Genomic DNA, 16,719 nt, shown 5'->3' with positions numbered 1-16,719 from the left:
CATCTATTTATCCCAAACGGCATTATCCACTGCACTGATTACTCAATCTGCACTTCACCATGGACAATCTGTCCTTGGTTGTGGTGACCCTCATCCTCATCGCGGGATCTGCTTTCATTCTCCGCATCAGGCATGATCCGCGCGAACCCCCTGTAGTCCACAATGGCATCCCATTCATCGGCCATATGATCGGCTTAGTTCGCCATGGAATCGACTACTACGCGTTGCAGAGGTATGCTCCGTCACGTTTACTACAAGTCTCAATCTAACAGAAACAGCGCCAAACATGGCCTCGAAGCCTTCACCATGGACGTGCTCTTCACCAAAATCTATGTCATCACCACCCCGAATCTAGTCATCGCTGCCCGGCGCCATCACCGCACCATGTCATTTGAGCCCGCCATTACCGGCGCGGCGCGGCGCGTGACCGGCCTCAAAGGACGCGGGTTTGAGCTCCTCAGCGAGAAGCGGCCTGGGGGCGAGAACTTGCACGGGGACGTCGTGAACGCGATGCGTCCAGCCCTCGAGGGAGCGGGGCTGGACGGCATGAATGAGAAGGTGATTGGGTACTTGCTCAGGAGCGTCGACGACTTGCCGACCGCTGCGCCGTTTGATTTTCACGGGTGGTGTCGGTCGGCCCTCACCGTCTCCAGTACGGATGCGGTGTATGGTCCTCTGAATCCGTACCGGTCCAAGGAGCTGCAGGATGCATTCTGGTACGTCTTCCGTCTGTTTTGTGATTAAAGCTAACTGGGTAGGGACTTTGAGGAGAATCTCGCGCTGCTGCTGATGGACGTCGTGCAGAAGGTCACAGCGCGCAAGGCCTGGAAAGCACGGCAGCGGCTCGTCGCGGCCTTTATCGATTATTACCATGCTGGCGGGCATCTCGACTCCTCGCAGTTGACGTATGCTAGGTGGGAGACACAGCAGAAAGGCGGTGCCACGCTGGAGGACATTGCGCGCCTGGAGGCGGCTGCTGCATTAGGAACCTTGTCGAACACAGTTCCGGCCATGTTCTGGTTCATGTTTGACATCTTCTCGCGTCCGGAGTTGTTGGAGGAAGTGCGGGATGAGGTTGCTCAGCATGCAGTCCGGGTTGATGCGCAGGGCGTGCACACTGTTGATCTCGCCGTGATTAAGGAGAAGTGTCCGCTGCTAATGTCGGCGTTCCAGGAGACGCTGCGCCTACGTTCTAATACCGTTCCTATACGGATGATCTTTGAGGACACTATTCTTGATGACCGGTATCTTCTGAAAAAGGGTGGAATCTTGCAGATGCCTGCACACGCGATCAACCGCGACCGGACAATCTGGGGCAGCGATGCGGACGACTACGACCCTCGCCGATTTGTCAAAATCAACCAGTCCGACAGCCGGAAGAAAGCCAACGGATTTCTGTCATTTGGAACATCTCCGCACATTTGTCCGGGCAGACATTTTGCCACCGGGGAGATCCTGGCTCTGATTGCCATGCTTGTGCTTCGATATGACATTGTCCCTCTCGGTGGCGTGTGGAAAGAGCCCAGGGTTAACAAGACAGCTGTTACATCTTCAACAAGGCCTCCTGCGGAAGAATTCAAGGTGGTTGCTACGGCCAGAACGGAGTATGAGGGGGTTAAATGGGCGTTCCGTGTGACGGAGGGCAAGGGGAAGTACGGACTGATCATCGGGTAGTTGGCCATCAGGCAACTGGCTCATAGCATCTTAGCCAGCATGAGCTGCGTGAATCGTTCATGACATTGAATATATTCCCAAAAAGGCTAGCGCTTCGTATGTGATGCTGCCTAAAACCTGTGGCTGCATTCCTGAACTCATCATCTGCTTCATATCACACCAGCCAGTCTTGATACGTATCATCCAGTACGGGATATTCCAGTGAATCCTCTGTACAATAGGACCAGACAGCAAGATGCCTCAGACTCTACGATCAAGCAGGCGTCGCGTAGACTCCCAACAGACCTCAGAAACCAACATCCCGTCTCCAATTCAACCAGTCCACTTCATCACACCACAAGCACGCTCAGATCACCCACAACAAGACATCAACCTGATCCCCCCAGACCTAACGCGCCTCCCAAACCTAAGCACCGAAGAAACAATCCTCCTCCGCAAAAAGCAATCCCGCCTACCCGCGTCCGCATCCGCCACCAACACAACCGCAGCAGACTACGGCCCACACGCCGTTCAAGCCCTCTCTTCAACTCTCATCTTCGCGCAGCACGAAGCAGGCACCGCAGTCTGCATCCACCCAGCCGGATGGCTCCTCACCTGCGCACATTGCTTCGGCGAGACCGAGGCAGAGTGGCGCTCCAACCGGCGGAAATGGCTCCTCTATTTTACGGGCGAAGCAGTGCAAGCCGAGTGTGTAGCCTGGGACGCGAGGCGTGACCTTGCGCTCGCCAGAATAATCGCACTTGAGTGCCTGCCCCCGGCTGCCTCCCAGGGGACTTTAATCCCAAGCTTTGCGTGCGTACCACTAGCAACGCCGTCTGCTTCTCTCAGATCCGAGATACTCTGTATCGGGCAACCGGGTGCCGATGATCTGGAATCATCCGCTCCGCGAAAAACAGCCTACGATCTTATTGAGATTTCTGAAGGTCGATTGCGCGGGTTGATACCCGGTGCTGACCCTCATGATAACGAGGAGATTGGGACCTTGAAGCACGATGCCTGGACGTACTGGGGTCATTCTGGGGCGCCTTTGGTGCGGCTGACTGATGGTGTATTACTGGGCTTGCATTCGTCGTGGGATGATACTACGGCTATGAGGCATGGGGTTCCGCTTGTTGCGCTTAGGGAGTTTCTGAGGGAGAGGTTTCCTGGCGGTTGGGCTATGGAGGACCAGCGTAATGGAGAAGAACGAGAGGTAATCGTGATTGATGATTGATCGTCTTGACTGTTTTACTTGTACATGGCATGCAATGAGTTATAGACAACTTTTATAGCTGTTGTACTCCGCTGTCTCCGCATCGGGAAATGTAGGAGTATAGAACCAAGGCGGGCCAACTCCACCATCCCAACATTTTCACCGAGGGCCCATCTATTCCCGCTGCACCAATCAGAAGAAGTAAAAAATCAAATAAAGTTGGCCGCGGCCAGTCTAAGTTAAAACTCGATATCAATTGACTAATTTGTGTCTGCCAGTCCGTGCGCGTCGGAGCGCATAACCCCGGACATACTCTTTTTCATTTTTTTTTTCTTCCAGGACGCGGACTGAATTACTCTCAATTGACAACAAGATGATTCAAGTTCCCAGCGCAACAGGCGACCCTGAACGGCTTCGCGCCGAAGGCGAGCTATTCGACAAGGATGCCGCGCTGGCGGTGGTCAGCGATGTGGCGATGGAGATCGATCCGGAGGTGGAGAAGCGAGTCCTGCGCAAGATCGACCTCTTCTTCATGCCGGCCATGCTGATCGGGTATGGACTCGTATACTGGGATAAGGCGATTCTCGGCAGCGCGACGCTGTTTGGCATGACCACCGACCTGCACTTGGTGGTCATCGACCACAGCACGACGCCTCCGTCAAAAGACACGTCTCGGCTCAGCTGGGCGACGTCGATTTTCTACTTTGGCATGCTGGCCGGTCTCTACCCGATGACCTTCTTCATGCAGCGCTTCAAAATCCAGCATGTCTTTGGGCCGATCGTCATGCTGTGGGCTGTCACCTGTGCGGCCACTGCAGGGGTAACGACCTGGCAGGGGTTGTATGTGCAGCGCTTCTTCTTAGGTAAGTTCACATCCTTCTGAAGCGAAGCAAGTCTGACAAATCAGGCTTCGTGGAAAGCGTGGTCCCCACCGGCTTCATGACCATCGTCAGCGGCTACTACACGCAAAAGGAGCAGTCCCTGCGCCAGGCGTGGTGGTTCTCCGGCACGGGATGGTTCACCATCATCGGCGGCGCGATGAACTATGGCTTCGGGCAGATCACCTCCGGCTCGTTGAAGCGCTGGCAGTACATCTACATCTTTGCCGGCGTACTGACCTTCTTGTTTGGGATCTGGTGCTGCGCGATGCCCAACTCACCTGTTTCGGCCTGGTTCCTGACGCAGGAGGAGCGCGTCGTCGCCGTCGAGCGCCTCCGCAGGGGCCAGACGGGCGTGCGCTGCCAGAAGATCAAGCTTTCGCAGATCAAGGAGTCTGTGCTGGACGTGAAGATCTACCTGATTGCCATCATGATGGCTGCTGCGTAAGCCTCCCCCTTCAACATTCTAATCGCAAAACTGATCGTGCAGATACACAATCAACGGCGCAATCTCCGGGTTCGGCCCGCTCATCGTCTCCACCTTCGGCTACGACACGCTCGACTCCATCCTCTTCCAATTCCCCGTCGGCGGGATCTGCGTCATTTTCATCCCGTTGTGCGGGTACATCGCCTCGCGCATCCCCAACACCCGCATCCCCATGCTCATCACCTGCTGCCTCCCCGTCATCGCGGGCTGCGCGCTCATCTGGAAATCCACCTGGGGGTACCAGCCCGCCGCGCCGGTAGTCGGCTACGCGCTGACTGGCTTCTTCGGGCCGGTGGTCAGCCTGATCATCACGCTGGGCGCGAGCAACGTCGCGGGCGCCACGAAGAAGACCGTCATGGCGGCGACGGTGTTTGTGGCGTACACGGTCGGCAACATTATCGGGCCGCAGCTGGTCAAGTCGCAGACGGTGGCGCGGCATTACCCGGAGCTGTGGACGGGGTTGATCATCTGCTACTGCGTTACGATTGTGGCGGCGGGAGCGCTGTACGTGGTTCTGTGKAGGGAGAACCGGCGGAGGGAGGCGATGGATCTGGATGAGAGCCAGCGGGATAAGATGGCGTTTCATGATCTGACGGATAAGGAGAATCCGTTCTTTAGATATGTTTTGTAACATCATTTCCACTATACTGCAGACACAAGAATAAAGCTGTCTACCGAACCGGGAGGTAAACACTCATCTCCAGCCCCCCCTTATACGGCAACGTCAAAGTACTAAATCCACTCCCAGGGGCACGCACATACTCCAGGAACTCCTTGTATCCCTCCGCCGAGCTCACCGTGTTGTCCGCCACCACGACAGCGCCATACCTCAGCTTCGGCTGGACCAGCTTCAGCGTGGGGAGCGCCATCGGCGTCCAGACTAACTCGTCATCAGCCACTCGTCACGACGAAGTTGAGAAACTTACTATCAAGCAGAAGCATATCAACCTGATCAGGGAGATTCGTCTTGAGCGTCTCCCGCAGATCGCCCTCGCGGAGGTCAATCACGCTACTGATGGACTCCCCGCACTCGGCCCAGTGCTTGCGCGCCTGCTCGGCCTTGGCCGGCTCGTATTCGGTCGCGATGACAGTCCCTTTGCTGGGTGCCGCAGCGTTTGCGGCGAGGTTATCCGTCACGGCGAGAGCGAGGTAGATGGTGCTCACGCCGTAGGAGGTGCCTGCTTCGACGATGGTGGTTGCGTTGATGGTGCGGGCGAGCTGGTAGATGAAGTGGCACTTGTCTTGCTCGAGGGCGATGAATTTATCGCGCATGAGGGTGTGGAAGGAGTCTGTGGACGGGGTGGTGTAGGCTGATCGGGGGACGGAGGATTCCTGGGTGGTTGATTCTGTGTGCAGGCGATCCAGGAGGGAGAGGATGTGAGAGGGGTGGGATTGGAGGGGGTTGGACATTTTGATTTGATGATATGATGTTGATGTATTCAGACGATGGATAAGAAAATGATGAGATTGATAAGAGTTATCTGATGGATTGAGGTATTTATAGAGGAGAGCGACTCTGAGTGAGTCATTGCGGATAGGACTAATGCAGGAGGATACAGGGGGAATACGAAGAGTAAGACAGGTCCACATCTGTGCTACGTGCTCTCGTATTCATAGACTCCTCTAGATAAAAGGAAGATAGATACATTGGATGTGGTTGATCTCGTTTAAGTCTGTAAAACAGTTTCATGAATCGATATGACACTGGGTAGGATGATCCAGACTTGCACCTCTTCTTCAAAGTAAGAAAGATCATGCATACCACATTCGATCATCAACACACGAGCAATAAGTCCCCCTGCCATTGGTCTTCTTAGGTGCGATGCACACTCCGCGGTCAAATCGCCGGCATTGGCACTACGCTCGTCAGCCCCATCGGATATAGTATACGAACATTGCAGCACAAACATGATTATTATATTTTTGAGGGTCATCCGGACAGCCATGGTGACCGCCTCCATGATGTTTCCCGTCGTGGTGTCTGTGATGGCTCAAGCCGATTGCAAGTGTATTCTGGGAGAGGCTGGCGGCCAAAGGCACCGGGGCAAAAGTGGCGAGCAGCTCGATCAGATCCATTTTGAAGACTTTTGAAGGTTAATAAGTTGAATGACATGAAGATTGAATTATTTATGATGGTTAAGTGGTGGGCATGATGACATGTGTACTATGGAGAAGGTAACTCCAGTGACATCGCAATGACTGGTTTTAGGTCCTCGCTACCCATAATCCATATATCTGTTGGATACTGATACAGCGTCAAATACATACATCATGTGGCCTGAATTCTTGGTGAATTGAAGCAGCACCGGATCTGCGCAAATAAAGATTCGTCCTGCACATGGTCAGTGACTGCGGCAGGATTGGGGCCGACAGACCAGCTTTCCTGCTCTTCATGTACGGTCGACGGGTATCCGACTTGACTCATTTGTGCTGAAGGGCCAGGAAGACGTGCAGATGAGTAGATTGATCGTCAATGAGGTCGGCTGAATTCGCGGCGAGAACATAGAGAGCCTTGAAAATGCGCAGCTGCCTACTACGGCTGGATTACCGTCGTGGTTGTATCAGCGAGTGTAGACCGTCAATTGATCGTTGTAGGCACTCCAAAGTCTGATGGAGTCAGACCTCTCAACGATGGTGCCGAGCAAAACTAATGGCATGATCCCACTGAACCACAAGTCAAGACTGGGAGGCCATGTTGGCGCAGTTGTGATCATGGAGATGCAGGTTTTGTCCTCTTAGGGCTGCTCTGGCCGCTGGGATGCATTCTGGACAAGAAGTCATGCTGGAAAGTTCCCCAACAAAGGATCTCTATAGATTAACGCCAAGGTAGAGGATTCTAGAGTCCAGTATGTATCACAAGGCTTGTCCATTGGTTTGGCCGTTTCTGAGGAATAACGTTAGCCGGCCCATACCCAAGGCGATCAGTACTACTTGCGTAGAACTCAGCTCTCGCAGCTATCAGTCGTTTGAGCTCAGAAGCGAGGGCATTGGCACGAGACGCTCGAAAGTACATGGCTGTGACAGCGCAGTTGGACTGTATAGATTATCATACACTCTTCCGTGGCGGCCGGCAAAACCAATCCAGTCAGTCATCTGATTATAGACCAGAGAGACTATCTTTCGGTTTATGAGCGGTCGCGGCACCGTCATATCTTGGCCTGTGATGGGCAGTACTCCTAGGGCCTCGCTTAAGCAGAGGCAGAGGCCTGTGGCTATAAGGAGGTATTAGATATCTCGCTAAGCTGCACAGGCTCACGTGCAACACCATCATCAATGCAGTGGTGGCTAGTGTTAGCTCTAGCCAGGCACTCTGTACCAGCTCTGTATAGAGCTACGTATCGAGATCGGGTGGAGTGAGTTGTGGATTGCGTCGCAACGTGTTGATTCTCAGGCTATGAGTGGCTGAACAAGTATAGGGCTTGTCCCTGTTCTTGGCAGTTGATCCCTAACCATCGTCACGAAGGGGCTACTGTGGTTAAACTAGTTCTTGAGCAGTGTGGGCGTGATCCCACCGTCAGTGCTCCGTATCTACAATTACTTCTAAGGGTAACATACTCAAGCTTTCAGATCCTCTAGCGGTCCAGCCCCAGGGCCCCAGCAAGACTCTGTCAGAAAAAGCGAGTAGCTTTCCAAATAACAGGCACAGAGGGAGACTAATTCAACTTCAGAGTCTAATAATTCCGCAGGATTGCGACCACATTACTTTGAGGAACAGGATTGCAGGCCCGCCCTGGTGGGTCTGGGGCAGCATCCAAGCATGCGTGGAGGATCAAACATTAGATTATCAGACAACTTCCATCTTGCCCTATTGATTCAGAGTAGTAAAGGGGGAGGAACGAGAAGGCGAAGCCAGGAAGACATCACCCGTCACAAGGGAGATCCTGCCGGGACCACGGAGGAGCCAATGACGTTCCACTGTAACTAGGCTATGAGAGAGAAATTCCCCAGTAAATGATACAAAATAGATACTAACATAAAATATGCACGGAAGAACAAGAACAACCATCTGGGCCCCCTTCAAAAAAAAAAAGGAAAGAAAGAAAGAATTTTAAAATAAATTAAAATAAAATATGAAAGGAAAAGAAAAAGAAAAAAAAAACAAAATCCCACTCATGCTGCCACGTACGGAACCGATGGACTGTTATGATTTGGCCATCTGAGACACCGACCTAGTGGGTGACCTGTCAACATGGTGGTCCTTCAGCGCATCGAAGTCGAAACGCGAGATAGTCATTCAAAAGACGAGAGTGCTAGGTCAATGACCCAAGTTGGCGACAGCTTTCTGCATAACTCTACAGATATCTGAGGGCATGTACAGTGTAAAGTTATATAAGTCATAGGTAAAGAAGGAAAGGAGAAGATTTCACTATCTCTCTAGCCTAATCAAACACTTGGTCAGAGTATATTTAATATACAGAATGGCGGTGAATTAGTTAATTAACAGGTTAGTCATTAGAATAGTGCACTTCATCATAATACTAGAAAATAATGTATGTATGTAGTGGGTGAGATATCAGACTTATAGGGTTTATAATATTTATTATCTTCTAGTTCTGGGCCTAGAAAGGTTGAAAGCTCTATATTAATACATGGAAAAGTAACACATCATCTGCTGTGGGGCTCGAGGATCTTAATTCTCAGATTAAGGCCCTGAGGTGGTTTCCAAATTATTCCATGCTAAATTCCGGCACATTGCACCGTTGGGCCGGGAAGGGCCAAAGCCATTTTTCAACCTGCGATAGTTCGATCGAGAAATAGTAGTAAGTAGGGGCTAGTCAGGTACATTGTACTCCGTCAGGTACCTTAGGGAGGGCCATTATCCATGCAGTCATCGGAATCGTTAGAGGCGAAATAGGCAGAACCCTGGAAAATAATAAATGGCATATTCGTTTGAACCGATATGAAATAGGCACTCAAACAACATTAGGCCCGGACTTGAGAGTCATTTGTCTTTAGCCGGCAAAGACTGGATTGCGCCCCTAGTGCCTACTTGGGAAGTACCGTTGCGAGCAACTTGCACAGTCTCACAATAGGCAATAATAATAGAGCCACAAGGGTAAACAAGGTGCTTATCATAGATTCCTTACTGTAGGTGGCTGTCCCCGTTTCCTTGTCCCCGGGGAGAGGTACATAATGTAGTGGATGCGCATCTCCCCTTTCTTGCTGTCGTTTCACTGGTAAGCTCTGAGCTGATTGGGTGAATCGTCTTGTGCCACCGGTCTTCGAGAAAAGGTCCTGTCCCGCATACGCTGTTAGAGGACCAAACGCACGCTTGTTGTGGCCGTTTATCACATTCGCCGATAATGTCCTCTCCATAACGACGATGACCTGGATCAGTCGAGTGGATGAAAATCGCCAAGCAAAGGACAGTTCTGCCAGGGTACCTGTATGCTTCGTACAGCTCCGGCAGTCAATCGACGGCGGGTTGGCCGTTGCTCGGCTGATGCTTGACACTGCTCGTCATTGGATACTTCGCGCATAAACTGGGTATTATGAGGCTGCATTGGCCCCCCCCCCCCCCCCTAAAAGACATTTCGGCCTTCACTTTCTCAGTTCGCCTGCCACACTGTCCCAGTCCAACAATCAAGTCCCTTGTCGCACTCGGGCGGTCTTCAAGCCATATAGCCAGAAGTAAACACCCTTTGGTACGGGTACTGTGTTTTGGGACATGCTTCTACGCAGCTACGGAGTATTGTGTACCATCTGTACCTCGGTCCGTGCCGGGCACCAGGTAACTGCGTCCCGGGAAAAACACCCTGCTACAGCAAAAAACAAATAATAATGCATCCCATGATGTATATGCCGATTTCGGGTTCCTCTTCTCTATAGTTCTGGACGTAGGGGGCAGCCCCCGGCCGATATGGCATGGTTGGAATCTCTATCTAGGAAGCAGACTGTGCAGTGAGATAGGGGTGGCTCACTAACCTGTAGGATGACTAAGCTAATAGAGGTCAGGTGACCCTGTGACAGTTCTTATCACATACTGATCGCTGCAATGATGAACCTTGCTGATGATAACCAGGAGGAAACTCAATTGAACCATGTGTAATAATGCTATTCTATACATTTCCCTCTGACTGCATGCCTTCTACAACATGAATAATGTGAACAACATCAATCCATCACTCATATAACCCTATAATGTAGGTCCAATCTGCCATTTCTTTTGTCAAGACCCTCTGGGCCTCTCATCGGCATTCATTGCATTCAAATGTCGTCGGCGAATATGCTGCTGAAGATTGTCTTTCCGATTATATATTTGGTGACATCCATCAGAGGGACAGATATAGGAGCCAGGCGATTTATGGATATGTTTTCTGTGCCGTCGAAGGTCTTGCAAGCGATTAAAAGGCTGTCTCCATTTACAGCCTGGCCAGTCACATTTGAGGCTCTCTGCATCGACAGATGATCTATATAGGGCCAAACATCAGCTTAAGCTCAAATCGATTGACACTGGCGAGTTGAGAGTGAAGAAAACCTTTTTCTCGTCTTCCGAGCAGGATCGGTAGGTCCATTGGATGTCACTGCAGCCTTTGTGTGATCGCTGGCCGGACATTGGTTTTCAATGGCAAGCTCCGTAAGATGACAAGTGTGGATGGGACTCACAGCCCCAGGCACTGTCTCCAACAGCGTGTTTTCACTGGGAAATTCATATCCCTGGTATACATTCTGAAGGCCGATGCTGATACCTGTAGTCGCAAGGAATGGCGGCATTTGATCAGTTGGTTGTATCTGGGGTTGCGCAAGTGGGTGTATGTCAGTGTTAAATGGAAGAGAAGGATCTTCATTAAGCAAGGGATTGGTAACAAGATTGTTAGAGCCATTGCACTGGAAACCATTACTACCATTATTATATAATGGAGCATTGGTGACAAACTGATCATCAGGAAGAAGAGACCGAGGATTAAGCGTGTCTGTGGTATCTTCAAGTGTAGATAGGAATGAGGCTGTCGAGACATCCAGCCAATCAGGAATGTGCAGTTCAGACATGGCAAGTTGAGAGAGTGAATGATAAGGAAACAAGCAAAGAGTGCCTGAGTAGACAGTGAAAGAAGAAGTTAAGTATCATGGCGACTCGTTATGGCTTTCACGTTGTTTAAATCCATCCTGATGGAGGACTGAAGGCACGATGATTGTTCTAGGGCACATCTGACGCGCCAGGAATAATCAGAACCACCAGTGCACGTCTTCAAATACATCTCAGTAATATTATTCTTAGAAAAGGCTCGGGAGTTACTTGTGGGAGTTACTCCGTGCAGAATCTACTGTATTTTGCCTCATCATTGTGGTATTCCATAGTGGTCCTGGATGGAGCTTTTGTTTCTTCAATTGTTATGCACGAAGAGGCAGATCTGACGTCGAGGGCTGTACGTGAGTAAAAAAAAAAAAAATTATTTGAAAAAAGTAAACAGGTCTAGACTAACTGGATGCAATCAGACACTAGCTTCGTTTTGTTTCAAAGTAGTTGGAGCCTTGGAGGCGGTTGGATTTAGCATCCGGGGAAGGAGTTTAGGGGGTCAGCTTGTTTAGAAGGTACCTTTTAAAAGGTACTTAAAAGGTACCACTCAGTTATGATCCTAAGGGAGAAATCAGGACGTCCATTGACGCATGGTACTTTTGTCACAGGAGTATAATCTTAGATGTACAGTTGTTCTTGCTACTTGGATTTAATCTTCCATCTTGATTGTACTTTCATCCATAAGCAGCCACATGAACGGGGATGTATTGGACTTTTGTCAGAGCAAAAGGATTGGACTTTTTTTGATCTGACAAAAGTCCAATCCAAGTAGCAAAAATAATCTTGCATTATAAAATGTCACAGGCACATCTACCATGTAGAGACAGGGGAACTGCAACTCTGATCACGAACCCTAGTGTTTGTTTGGTGACTGAGCATTAAGCTCTCTAGTAACTCGATGCGTTGTGACTCTATAACTTTCAAGTCAACTGCTGTGGAACTCTAGGCGATTAATCAGAGTTGTGGAGAAAGCACACTCGCAGGTCATTATGAATCCATTGGGATCTCGTGGGAAACGAACGGAGCTTTAACGCTGGATTCTTAGAAGGTAAAACAAGATCCAAGTGATCTCAACTCTAACTGCGGGCGACTCTGTAACTCGCTCAGTTACCCTGTGTTCGGGGAGGACAAGGATTCAGGGCTCAGGCTAGGTAATGACTATGCAGCATGCTGGGATTCATACTCGTACAAGCAAGTGAGTTATCATTTTTTGGATTCTAAAGCGCTTGTTTTCATTACCATACTGTTGGTCTTGATTTCAGAGCGGGCCCACAACTGGCTGCTTGTGAGCAAAGCCCTGTCTTCAAGAGGGGTGGGGCTCCACCGGGTTTCCTGAAGTGCTGGTCATTCAGACATTTATCTGCAGGTGGCCTTGAATTCCTGTCTCGTAGCCTTTCATTGGAGGCTAGTGTGGGATGTGGGAACACACTTGAATGTTATAATTACATTACATGATTAGTACGGTATGTACAGTACTGGCAGTCCCAGAGCTAAAGACCGATTCTCGCTAGCCTTCAAGAATCCTGCTAGAACATAGCCTTAGATTCTGAGCCTCTTAGATCTTTCCTTCTGGCTCCATGCTTTGCTGCGCCTCCCTTGTGTGACTAGGTCATCATTGTTAGCATTTCGCTAAACGAAACACTCACCCATACATTAGACAACGCGGAAATGGATACCTGTAGCTGCATGGGTGTCCATTACCGCGCAAAGAAGAGGCTAAAATTGGGAGGAGGCTCTGAATGGTTCCTTATGGAGCGCGAGTGTCCACTCGCACCCACTAACATGTTGCTTGTTTGCATTATGGTTGGAAAGGATAAGTATTGGCTAGACATGATGTGTTTGATGGGAATATCTCGTTCCTGAATTTCAAAATGTCTCAGTATGGGCAGTAAGGGGTCGATCTAGGAGACCAAATGATGATTGAAAATGTATAGTGACAGAATAGAAGTCTTCCTTTGGAAGTGGGTAGCAGGTGATGATGCGAAGTCAACGTTCATGACTCCTAATCTACATGCACGTGGTATCACATGACCCTGGTCTATTCTTGTGAGAACATACCAAAAGCTCCACATAACCCTATTATACTCTTCACTGCCAGGCGATCACTGCATACTGCATCAAGCAAGGATCTGTCGGTTCACTCCGTGTAATGGTTTGTACTTGAAGAGGATCTTATGGGTTATTGTTCGGCCATTGACAATGGTGGCCAAGAATACAATCCAGTGCAGTGCCTTTATATCTTCTGAGGTGGTGAGAGTGCAGTGGGTTTCTCAAGCAGGGTTAGGTTTTGTCTGGAACTATTTAGTATATGGAGTGAGGACGGCAGTTGGTCATCAAACATAATGTCCGTCAGATGCATTACTCTACAGGGTATCTCTCTAATTATAAACCATCTTCTTTTGTCTGCGTCTGCTCCTCCTTACAATCCGAAATCCCCAGATTATCCCATTTTTCCAGAAACCGATCCATAGACACGTCGCCCTCTTGCGTCGACCCCTGGCGCACCGCCGTCGCAAAGTTCGGGTAGAAGGTACTAAACGTATGGCGATCCTTGCCCTCCCAGCTGCGCGTCTCAAAGTCGGTAAACAGGGCATCCGTCTCGGCCGGCAAGACGACCTGCATCTGGTTCGCCGAGAGCTGGATCATGCGCAGGATGCCCTTGGCCAGCGGGAAGCGCCGCGCAATCGCCCGGGCGATGATGCACATATCGATAAAGGCGGCGCGGTTGCGGTTGTCGGGCGAGTCGAGCGCCTCGAGGAGGGTGAACATGCCGATGCTCAGCCACTGGATGGTGGAGGGGGCCATACGGCCGATGCCCCATTTGTCGCGGTGGATGCCGATGAGATAGGCGATGCGAAGGGCGTTCTCGATGCAGATGCTGTGGGCACGGTGGATGGTCTCGGGATCGAGGTCTTCGTCGTTGGCTTTGAGGAGGCCGAAGATTTGCATTACTGTGGTGTGATAGAAGAGGCTGGCTATGTGATCAGCAGGCAATCTATCCACAAGGTTGCAGATGGCTTACTGGATGCTAAGGGCGTGAGGAACGGTGACATTCTCCACCAAAAGACACTCCGGCATGTCGGCGTACCAGTCCTGCAATTTTTGGTAAATATTATTGATGAAAGGGAGCATTTCGGCTCGAGGGATCCGGTCCTCTGGCTGGAAGAAGGCGCGGGAGATTTCAAGGGTGATGCAGGCGATCGCGCACCACCGGTTGAACACACAGGAGATATGGCTGGGGACCCCGGCGTCTGTCGACCGCGGATACGGCTGCCACACATCATCTTTATGCCGTTGATGGATGATACGAGTAATGGGGGACTGTTGGGGAGGGTGGATATCAAAATGCTTCATCAGCGAGACGGCCGCCGTTCTGGACAGTCAGCGTCTTGAATGGCCGGAGCAGGGGTCTGTAAAACATACGAAGCCATACTGAAAATGCCCCAAAGGGTCCTGTCAATTGCCCTTCTTTCTTCCGCATCTTCCATCGCGTGAGGTGGATGAGACGCAGCATATTCTTGGGCTCCACGGGCGGCAAGATCCAGATAGACCCACCCCATTCGATCTTTGCCCATCAACGTGGTTCTGATAATGTCAGGGAAGGTTCCTGTTTCGCATCGAATGACCGTCTTACCGAACGAATAAGATCATGAGCCCCTGGATAGTCGGCAGGCTCGGAGAGTCGCCTTCGTCTTCGCCCGCCTCGAACAGACGACGTGCCTCGTCGAAGAATTGATCGCCTCGGGTGAGCATGTCGCCGGGAACGGTAAATACTTCTTCGTAGTCGGAGTAATACTGTACACGAATCAGGAAATGAAAAAAGTTGTCATCCGTGCGAGCATCGACGTACACATGCTTCTGCAAGAATGGCATTGACCAGGAAAGGGGAGCAGAACCGAGAATTCAGCTTTCCTTCCTGCATATGCTTGATCAAACAATCGGCATCCAGCCAGTTAAACCAGGGATATGTCCAGGTTAACCAAAGCGACACCAGATGTGACACCAGCCCGCTGTCGTCCGTCACCGCCGTCCAAGGCTTCGCGGGGACCTTGTACACCGGATCGTCGGCCAGCCGATCGACTCGTAGGTAGCGCCATCCCAGGGGTGCAATGTCCGTCGTTTGGGAGAGTTGGCTCTGGATATCGCGCAATTCGGGGGTCGACTCCAACTCGTAGTGGGAAAACTGCTGCTCCAGGAACAGCTGGAGTTCGTCGAACGAGGCATTACTTCGGATTAGATTCAACAGCTGCGAGACTCGTCTACTCTCGCTGTCGCGGAGAGCGTTGACCAGCCGAGTCAACGTGTCGGCTACTCTCTCCAGCTTTGCCACCTTGCGGTCCATGGCGTTTTTCCGGCGCATGTCGGACATTGCGTCAACCTCGCATTTGATGCCATGGCTGACGCAATGCTGACATGGGGGATCTCCGCGACACTGTTATGGTGAGCCTGATGAGAATTCAAACCCGGTAAATTGGGAAAAAGCACCGACTTTTAATTTCTTGCGTTTACACGCTTTGCAAGCGGTGGTTTTGTGCTTTCGCGCGGGCACCAACTCTTCGGATGAGGCATTCCGTTTCAGAAGGCGGCCTGGAGCAGGGGCTAGAGGACGAGAAGATGACGGGTAAGGCGAGTCGGACATAAATCTCGCGTCAGAAGAAGGGCCAGGTAAGAGAACCGGTCGAGAGAAGGCAAACGGCGCGCGGGCGGGGGGGAGAGGGTACTTCTGGGGTTCTTATAGGAAAGTTGGGTATGCCCTCATGTTCTGGATCTGACATCAAACATGCATGCTGGAAAGCCAATGAGATGCCACAAGGACATACTGGCGTCCCCGATATCAGAGGGGTCGAGCATTTGGACTCGTCCGATCGGAGAATAACTATGGATACCTCTGGCACACAGGAGCATTGGAGCAGGCAGACAAGACTGGTTCAGTGAGGATCATATTGTTTTGGTTGTTTCGGGTGTTCCAGACCTGGACGGTACAGTCTGACGTCGCATCCAATCAGAGCCTGCAGATTGCCCGGCAATTATTTCCAGCAATCAGGGTGCTTGTTTGCTTCTCCTGGTGCAGCTGTTCGGTCCTCGCTCGGCTCTCCCGGCTTCAGCTGGACTGCTTTATACGAGCAATGATTGGTCCCTGTTCTTTCCGGTGCAGCTGAAGCACCCGGACCTAGCCGGAAAGGGAATGGCGTTGCTTTTTTTTGATTACATCTGGAAATTATTCCCAGCCACTAGAGTGTTCTGACTCTGTAGCCTGTACTCTGTCCTCCTGGGTCTCCACAGATTTGCCCTTACAGTTGCAAGTTTAGGAGTAGAACTTACAGAAGGTTACTCCGTGGAAGCCTACAACTGACTATTAAACCTTAAGTTGGAGCCTTAGGCGGCATTACAAATAACTACCGAGTCTACAGAGTTTCTAGATTACTCTAGGTGATATCAACAGGCACGTTTTAAGACATATATGGCATGG

The 16,719-nt window shown here is 50.9% G+C and overlaps 5 protein-coding genes across 5 annotated transcripts; 3 read left to right on the top strand and 2 right to left on the bottom strand.

Annotated features, from left to right (window-relative positions):
• Positions 1–59: 59 nt before the first annotated feature.
• Positions 60–1,674, top strand: Asppvi_009209 (cytochrome P450; the record flags this gene model as incomplete). The annotated part of the gene is made up of 3 exons (XM_043305067.1): positions 60–232; positions 279–716; positions 759–1,674. 3 exons carry the CDS (start codon positions 60–62, stop codon positions 1,672–1,674), a joined length of 1,527 nt encoding a protein of 508 aa, XP_043161002.1.
• A 235-nt stretch (positions 1,675–1,909) lies between these two features.
• Asppvi_009208 (S1 family peptidase) lies at positions 1,910–2,887 on the top strand (the record flags this gene model as incomplete). The annotated part of the gene is made up of 1 exon (XM_043305066.1): positions 1,910–2,887. The coding sequence occupies one exon, from the start codon at positions 1,910–1,912 to the stop codon at positions 2,885–2,887; it is 978 nt and encodes a 325-aa protein (XP_043161001.1).
• A 352-nt stretch (positions 2,888–3,239) lies between these two features.
• Positions 3,240–4,862, top strand: Asppvi_009207 (putative MFS transporter; the record flags this gene model as incomplete). Its single annotated transcript, XM_043305065.1, has 3 exons — positions 3,240–3,729; positions 3,774–4,188; positions 4,235–4,862. The coding sequence occupies 3 exons, from the start codon at positions 3,240–3,242 to the stop codon at positions 4,860–4,862; spliced, it is 1,533 nt and encodes a 510-aa protein (XP_043161000.1).
• A 40-nt stretch (positions 4,863–4,902) lies between these two features.
• Asppvi_009206 (O-methyltransferase) lies at positions 4,903–5,641 on the bottom strand (the record flags this gene model as incomplete). The annotated part of the gene is made up of 2 exons (XM_043305064.1): positions 4,903–5,111; positions 5,158–5,641. The coding sequence occupies 2 exons, from the start codon at positions 5,639–5,641 to the stop codon at positions 4,903–4,905; spliced, it is 693 nt and encodes a 230-aa protein (XP_043160999.1).
• Positions 5,642–13,631: 7,990 nt separating this feature from the next.
• Positions 13,632–15,618, bottom strand: Asppvi_009205 (fungal specific transcription factor domain-containing protein; the record flags this gene model as incomplete). The annotated part of the gene is made up of 5 exons (XM_043305063.1): positions 13,632–14,220; positions 14,272–14,622; positions 14,673–14,834; positions 14,884–15,044; positions 15,100–15,618. The coding sequence occupies 5 exons, from the start codon at positions 15,616–15,618 to the stop codon at positions 13,632–13,634; spliced, it is 1,782 nt and encodes a 593-aa protein (XP_043160998.1).
• Between the last annotated feature and the right edge of the window lie 1,101 nt (positions 15,619–16,719).

This window comes from Aspergillus pseudoviridinutans (assembly GCF_018340605.1).
Source record: "Aspergillus pseudoviridinutans IFM 55266 DNA, scaffold_6, whole genome shotgun sequence".
In the NCBI taxonomy this organism is placed as follows: domain Eukaryota; kingdom Fungi; phylum Ascomycota; class Eurotiomycetes; order Eurotiales; family Aspergillaceae; genus Aspergillus; species Aspergillus pseudoviridinutans.
This window is presented reverse-complemented; position numbering and strand designations above follow the sequence as displayed.